This window comes from Mangifera indica, unplaced genomic scaffold (genome assembly GCF_011075055.1).
Source record: "Mangifera indica cultivar Alphonso unplaced genomic scaffold, CATAS_Mindica_2.1 Un_0010, whole genome shotgun sequence".
Lineage (NCBI taxonomy): Eukaryota > Viridiplantae > Streptophyta > Magnoliopsida > Sapindales > Anacardiaceae > Mangifera > Mangifera indica.
This window is the reverse complement of record NW_025401102.1, coordinates 460,535-468,497: the sequence shown is the minus strand read 5'-3', so window position 1 is coordinate 468,497 and position 7,963 is coordinate 460,535. Positions and strand designations below refer to the sequence as shown.

The following is a 7,963-nucleotide window of genomic DNA, read 5'->3' as shown; positions in this document are numbered from 1 at the left end:
AAAATTAGCTTGGAAAGAATGGCAAAAAATTTACGTGTTTTCTCTTTGATTTGTTCAAAAATAATTTTTCATATATATATATATATATATATGTGCACACTTGAGGATAAAAATTAAAGGGATGAGGGAGACTTGGTCTTATCTAACACTAAGTAGATGTTTATATTATCCATATCCTAATCCATGGCTTAACACTGAGTATATACTATATGATCCATATCCTAATCCATGGCTTAACACTAAGAATATACTATATGATCCATATCCTAATCCATAACTTATACAATCTATCTATATAAAAAGAAATCTTTTTCTAAAACTTGTCAAACTTTTTATTAGTTTTTAAGTTGAAATCTCTCTTTCTTTACGTAGTTCCACCTGTGAATATATGTACAGACTAGAGATCTTTCTTTTTCGGAGGTACTCACCAAAGAAATAAGCATAAAAAATGATGGGGTCTCTCTTCTTTCAGGCATTGTTAGTGTTTCTCTTATGGGGTTGTGCTTTTGGAAAGGAGTGCACAGATAGATTACCAGGAGGTCAAACCCGGAATGTAGAAATGCAATCTGAATACCAATTGTGGATTGGAACAACAAATGAAGGTCGTGGCTGGGAAATGATGTACAAGCAGATGGAAAATCCTGATGAGTTTAAGTTGCCAGAAGGATATCTCAAGGAAGTGTCATTGCATAATGTCAGATTGGGTCCGAATTCATTGCATTGGAGAGCACAGCAAACAAATTTGGAGTACTTGTTGATGTTGAAGGTCAATAATTTGGTTTGGAGCTTCAGGAAAAATGCTGGTTTGCCAACTCCAGGGACTCCATATGGAGGCTGGGAGAATAAAACCAATAATCTCAGAGGCCATTTTGTAGGTACGTGCGGCTACATTCATTATTAGATTAGGCAAAAGTATTGATGAATGAATCAATGTATTCTTTTCAAATGACTGACTTAATTTCTTCAAAAAATTGAAGGCCATTACTTGAGTGCTTCAGCACTAATGTGGGCAAACACTCACAATGAAAAATTAAAAGGAAAAATGTCCAGAATTGTATCAGCTTTATCTAGTTGTCAGAAAAAAATTGGCTCCGGATATCTTTCTGCTTTCCCTACTAAGCAATTCCAACTTCTGGAGAATTTGGATAGTCAAGTCTGGGCTCCATACTACACCATCCACAAGGTATAAACACTATTCCTTTTTTTTTCTCGAAAAAGAAATGATTAAATATTTTTTAATTGGTTGGCTTTGACAGATTATGAACGGGTTGTTGGATCAATATACGTATGCTGATAATGCTCTGGCCTTGAACATGACAATATGGATGGCTGATTATTTTGGGCGTCGTGTTCACAATGTTATAAGACAGTATGGTTTGGAAGGCCACTATCAAACGCTTAACGAAGAAAGTGGTGGCATGAATGATGTACTTTACAGGCTATATAACATTACGGTAAGTGACTAATAATACTTATATTATAATTGTCATCTGTCTAGTCTTTTCTTTTTTTTTTTTTCAAATGATTTTATTGTTATTTATTTAAAGTAAATAAACGAATTATTAATGTTACGTTACTGATCCCAGAGAGATAAAAAGCATTTCATGTTGGCCCGACTCTTTGACAAAACATGCTTTTTAGGGCCGCTGGCATTTGAGGTAATTTCCACATTGTTTATGTTATTTTCTATTTATGCAATTATATGTAGGCCAAAAGACTTATTCTCACCGAAGGTTTAGTTTACCGAAGAAGTTCAAAGAGCTAGAATTTCTGGGGAAGTTTATCTGAAAGGTCTTTCAGATTAAGTATGCTCGAATATGAGAAAAAACCTATAAAGGTGTCGTTCTTGTAGGAAACGAAACGGAAGCAGTCTGAATATGTACAACCATCTTTTAGTTGGCATTCTAGTGATTGTAAGTTGAATATGAGAAAAAATTTAGCTGCTTCCGTTGCTGCTTCAAACCAACATCTTCTGTCTCCGGCCGTTGGTGGGAAAAAATCGAACTTTTGTCGAAATAACAATATTGTGCTTTGTAGTTCTACGAAAAAGGAAAAAAATGGAGTTCATTGTTGAGATGATGCTTGGATACTCCTTTGTTTTCAATTGTTGAGATGAGTTTGCCCAAGTTTATAATTTTCAGATAGGAATTTTGAGTTCTTACGCGAGCTAAACATGTGTCGGGCATCATTTTCATGCTGTTAAATTGATCATTCTACTTAGTCGATTGATAGGTATTTATCTGCTGCAATTATGGGTGTTTCTTATTACTGAATGTCCCGTCTTTTGTTGTTAACGTGGTTTTAGTTGTGTTTAAATTCAAATGTTTTTCTCTTGATTGGACGTGGGTATTTAGATTTTCAAACTTAGCCGATGGGGACTTTGCAATAGAATAAAGCTTAGGTGGGAATAACTCCTTTGGCCTTATATATGTATATATATATTAATTATACAAATTCATTTTCTTATGCTCATAGGCTGATAACCTATCTGGTATGCACGCCAATACACACATACCTGTTGTTATTGGAACCCAGAGGCGGTATGAAATCACTGGTCATCCTCTTTCCAAGGTATTTTTTTTTTCTTTTTGGTAATATAAGTTCTCAATTATGGCATAAACTCATTTTGGAAAAATTAATTTTAATTTTCTTATAATATTTGGATTGCCAGTCCATGGCGACTTTCTTCTTTGACATTGTAAACTCTTCCCACACCTACGCAACTGGAGGAACAACACTGTTTGAACACTGGTACTAAATAATATAACTATTCTGAGATTGAATTTCTATCTAAACATCAATGGCCGCCCAAATTTTCTGAAATTTTTATCAATAACATCTCACCCTTAGGAGTGATCCAATGCGCTTGGCGACAACCCTAGCTACGGAGAACGAAGAATCATGCACAACTTATAACATGCTCAAGGTATGCCCATTGACAAATCAATCTGTGGTTTTCTTGTCTTCTTTTTAATTAATATAATTGATTTTGTAGGTCTCTCGATATCTTCTCCGATGGACAAAATCCCTGCGATATGCGGACTATTATGAGCGTGCCCTGACAAATGGCGTGTTTAGTATTCAGCGAGGAACGGATCCTGGAGTTATGATTTATATGCTTCCACTCGGCCCTGGAAGTTCCAAGGCCAATACTTTTCATGGTTGGGGAACAAAGTTTGATAGTTTTTGGTGCTGTTATGGAACAGGTACATCGAATCCATATTCCTTTTTATTTTGTGACCGGGAACCTGCCCGGCTTAATTGGATAAATGAATCCTGAGATACACTAACTGGACACACAATCACAGCTCCTTTCTTGAACCTAGGCCTCCCTTGGGAATAGTCAGGCTCTACCAATTCGAATCCATATTCATTGCTCTTGCGTATTTTATGAACCGAACATTTGATAGATTTTAATCTTTCATGTAGGAATTGAATCGTTCTCAAAATTAGGAGATTCCATATATTTCGAAGAGGAAGGAAAAATTCCTGCTCTTTACATATTCCAATATGTTTCAAGCTCCATTAATTGGGAATCCGGAAAGTTTGTGCTGAATCAAACTGTTGATCCTGTTGTCTCATGGGATCCTTTCCTTCGATTGACAATAACTTTCTCTTCAACCGAGGTACTAACTTCATTTTGTCATCTTACCCTGGATAATTCATTGCTTGATCGAAGCACAAAATGTGAATACAGTGTTAATTTCACTTGCACAGGAAGCAGTAAAATCAACCTTGAATTTGCGGATACCAAGTTGGACAAGTTCCATTGGTATTGAGGCAAAATTAAACGACCAGATATTGCCTGCACCAACTCCAGGTCGGTTTCTAATACAATCAGATACAAAGGGATTAATTTTTCCCCCTTCTGATCAGTCTAATTTGCTGTCATGGAACAGGTAATTATTTATCTCTCACAAGAAAATGGAGCTCCAATGACAAATTAACTGTTCAGTTTCCGATCCATCTTTGGACAGAGGCAATTAAAGGTATCGTCGTGAATAATTTACATATATAGACTACATATTTTTTAAAGATATTTAACCCTGATTTTTTTTTTTTAATTCAGATGATCGGCCTGATTATTCTTCTCTTCAGGCGATACTTTATGGTCCTTATCTACTTGCCGGTTATTCTAACTCAGATTGGGAAATAAAGAATAAACCATCTAAATTTCTTTCGGAATGGATAACCCCAATTCCTGCCTCATACAATGCTAATTTGGTTACACTTTCTCAAGTTTCCAGAAATTCAACTTTCGTCTTAATGAACAACCAATCGGTTACAATGGAAAAGCTTCCACGACTCGGCACTGATGCTTCTGTGTATGCCACTTTCAGACTCATCTTTAACAATGAACACACCACAAAATTTTCATCAGTCAGAGATGTTATCGGCAAGTCAGTCAGTCTAGAACCGTTTGATCTTCCAGGAAAGTTGCTGCAGAGAGGAAAACATCGCGAACTTGTGGCGGCGAATCCGCCTGGACATAAAAGCTTTTCGATTTTTCGTTTGGTGGGTGGATTGGATGGAAAAGCTGAAACTGTTTCATTGGAGTTGGTAAACTGGAAGGGTTGCTTTTTGTATAGAAGTGGGAAGTTGAAGGCAGGCGCAATCCTGAGGATCGGCTGCAACAAATCGAAGCATGGATTTAGGGAGGCAGCCAGTTTTGTAATGGGGAAAGGTATGAGTGAGTATCATCCTATCAGCTTTGTGGCAAAAGGAGCGACAAGGAATTTTCTTCTAGCTCCACTTTACAACTTCAGAGACGAGTCTTATACTGTTTATTTCAAAATTAACATGAAATCTTAAAGAAGACTATAGGAAACAGAATCCTGGTACCATAATTCTTAAGTGGTATTATATAATTGAATTCCTTTATTTCGTTTATGCTTAGATAAAGATTAAGGCATTACTAATAATTTTTTTAATAATAATAGTTTTTGTATTTTAATCTCAAAATTTCTTTCTATCTCTCTTTTTTTTTTAAATATATCATAACTAAGTAATGAAATTTGTCTAGCAAAACAATCAAGCATAAACTCAAAGAAAATAATGATATCATCAATTTAAAGGACTATATTGATAAAAAATTATAATTTGAATAATTGATACTGAAATTTTATTTGGAATGTAGAGTGATAATATTCATTAGTTCCCTTTTGTTGATCACTTTCTATGTCAACCATCTCCATATTTGTTGTAAAACTGAGATAAGTTTTAATAACATAATTAACATATCTTTTGTTCGATTAATTGATTAAACACAATCATAAAATTACCTATAATTAATCAATTGTATCTCTTTAGCACAGGGTTATAGGATACTGGAATTGAAGTTTTAGCAATTCAGAAAACCTAATTATGTCATGATTGATGCAGATTAATAAGTATGGAACAAAACAAGATATTGGTAATAGATCGAATAGGGTGACTAAAAAAATTTCAATGATGTTGATCGATTATCAATCTAAAGAGAACTGATCTTCTTTTCTAATAACAGTCAAGATTAGGATACCTTATGAATGAAATTTTTAATTGTATAAATTATATAGAAAGGGGACCAAGCCTTTAATTTAAAACACTGTTATTGAGCTCTCTAATTACAAACCCAATAATTTTGAATAGTCCACGCTTGTGACTTACTAATAAATTATATGTGAAGTGTATTGTGTTTTTACAATATGATTGATCATATTATACATGTGAAAAATTCTTAATGGACTATACATTCACCAGTTTTATCAAATTAAAACATAATTAATACAAGTTCATTTAACTATTCAAATATTACCTTACTTAGATAATATTAATTATTTTTATTTATTTCAAGAAAAGAAAATAGCTTTGTTTTTCAGGCAAACAACTTTTAATTTTAAAATGGTCACTAATTTTAAAATAACAACATAGTTTAGAGATCACTATAAAAAAATAATAAGCAAAAAAAAATTCAATTATTATAAATACTATTTTCATGATTTTAATAACTAATTATTTGTTTTTTCAGTAAAAATTAATAAATTTATGAATGTAATGAGAGAAAAATTTGTTTAAAATATTTTCTGTAATTAAAAAGTTTTAGTGGTGGAGAAAATCTCATTATCATTTGTCGTTATAATTTTTCTTGTTAAAAATATTAAAATTATCTATTAAAAGTTAATTGCAATTCAATTAATTTTCAGAATTGAGAAAGATTATAAAATGTGAGATAAATTATACAATGCATAACCAAACCACACAGTTATTACTCTTTATTGAAAATATAATTGAAGTACAAAATCAAAACCTCATACTTATTTATTCTTCATTGAACAATCAAACCACATAATGAAACCTCACATTTATTCTTCCTCTATGGCAGAGAACTTCTGATGGCAATAATGGTTTGTATGAAACTAAGAAGGAGAATAACAACAGCATAGCCGATGGAGATGGAAGCCCATGGCGTGTTGAAGTGATCCTGTATCAAAGCAGCCTCCCAGTGGTGCCATGAGGATCTGCAGCGGGCATTTAGATCTTCAATAAAACCTACATACGAGAAATCGCTATTATCTATCTTGTTCTCTTTCGCAAGGTTTCGAAACATCGTTGAAACTTCTTCGCTACCGGGCAGAAAATTTTCTATGATTCCCTTCTCCACAAGTACTTCCACATCTTTTGGACTGTTGACGAGGTAACTCATAATCGTAATGTAATCATTCACATAGTATTTAATTCCATAATTCAATGCCTCAAAGTCCTCCAGATTTCTGAACAGAGCTTCAGTTCGATCGTCTATTGTCAATTTTGGGATTTCCAGAGTCCCATGATTGAATTTTATGTCAAATAAACTATTGACTGACCCAACTTTAAACTTAACTCCGGCCTGGAGAAGTTGTGTTATAGTTGGAGTGACTATAGTTTTGACTTCACCACTTTGCCCTAATTCTGATGGCTGAAGACAAAGTCTTATCAGATCAACAAAATGTCGTGCTCCATCAAAGTGCTGCTCCAAAGACTTTTCTGTAAAGAGATTGATACATAAATCTTCCCAGAGGTCAAGAACAAGCTCTCTCATAGAAACTCCTTCATAGGGCTTGTCATTTTGCATTTTGCTTTTAGCTAGCTCAAACAAGTCCTTGATAATGAACAATGGAAGCTGATTTTCTAGGAGAAACAAGTCATCTCTCACATCCTTTTTCATCCATGGCTTTGTAAATATTCTGTCCTCTCCAGTATTCCGTTGATGGTGGATCCTTAGTGAGAACTCAATGAGGAAGACAGAATCCAGAAAAATCATTTCTACAAACTCAGCACTCTGAAGCTCAATGGATTCCGCATAACATTTTCTCAATTTCGTTTCTCTTTCCTTTATATACTTAAGAAATTCTTCCATGGGTGCCTTGGTACGTTGAAGAAAGTCTCTTAGGTATCTTATTTTAATCTCTTCCATAGCTTTTAACTCTTCCCTGCCATGGTGAAGCGGCCCAATTGAGACAACTTTTGGAGTGTAGAGCCCTTCATTTAACTGACGCAATCTCTGAGGAACCTTATAGATGAAGCATTCATCGGATAAGGGATGCAATTTTTCAAACTTGTTTCTCAAAGAATTCGCTAATTTCGTGACATCATCCTGGCTATTAGGCATCTTTTGTTTGCTGAAATTAATATAGGAAAAATCTCATCCAAGAGAAAACAGTAAAATCTCAGACCAATGATGCACAAAAACACAGAAATCCCAAAATTGGAATACTTTGTAAGATATTTGACTGTTTCATAAAATTGTGTACAATTTTTTATATATAATAATTATATGTATAAATTAATATGTTATAATATAATTAGACAGTATAAATTTAAAGACTAATAAAAAAATTATGGGTTTTTTTTTATAATAAACTCTCGAGGTGTGTATTTTTGCTAAATAATAACCCAGTAATATTAACAAAAAAGATATAATTTTAAATCTTAACCCATATATAAT

The 7,963-nt window shown here is 33.6% G+C and overlaps 2 protein-coding genes across 2 annotated transcripts; one reads left to right on the top strand and one right to left on the bottom strand.

Annotated features, from left to right (window-relative positions):
- The first annotated feature begins 425 nt into the window (after window positions 1-425).
- LOC123205607 lies at window positions 426-4,832 on the top strand. The gene is made up of 12 exons (XM_044622595.1): window positions 426-875; window positions 978-1,183; window positions 1,257-1,454; window positions 1,587-1,658; window positions 2,476-2,571; window positions 2,672-2,751; window positions 2,851-2,926; window positions 2,996-3,206; window positions 3,430-3,642; window positions 3,722-3,820; window positions 3,900-3,989; window positions 4,070-4,832. Exons 1-12 carry the CDS (start codon window positions 449-451, stop codon window positions 4,810-4,812), a joined length of 2,511 nt encoding a protein of 836 aa, XP_044478530.1. The 5' UTR covers window positions 426-448; the 3' UTR covers window positions 4,813-4,832.
- A 1,520-nt stretch (window positions 4,833-6,352) lies between these two features.
- Window positions 6,353-7,627, bottom strand: LOC123205604 (UPF0481 protein At3g47200-like). Its single transcript, XM_044622593.1, has one exon. The coding sequence runs from the start codon at window positions 7,625-7,627 to the stop codon at window positions 6,353-6,355; it is 1,275 nt and encodes a 424-aa protein (XP_044478528.1).
- Window positions 7,628-7,963: the final 336 nt, after the last annotated feature.

Excerpts from the sequence above, each read along its gene's own strand:
- LOC123205607 (XM_044622595.1), top strand. The coding sequence starts at position 449 with ATGATGGGGTCTCTCTTCTTTCAGGCATTGTTAGTGTTTCTCTTATGG. Across the intron at positions 2,572-2,671 it reads CTGGTCATCCTCTTTCCAAG|TCCATGGCGACTTTCTTCTT; the intron begins GTATTTTTTTTT and ends TTGGATTGCCAG. Across the intron at positions 2,752-2,850 it reads ACAACACTGTTTGAACACTG|GAGTGATCCAATGCGCTTGG; the intron begins GTACTAAATAAT and ends TCTCACCCTTAG.
- LOC123205604 (XM_044622593.1), bottom strand. The coding sequence starts at position 7,627 with ATGCCTAATAGCCAGGATGATGTCACGAAATTAGCGAATTCTTTGAGA.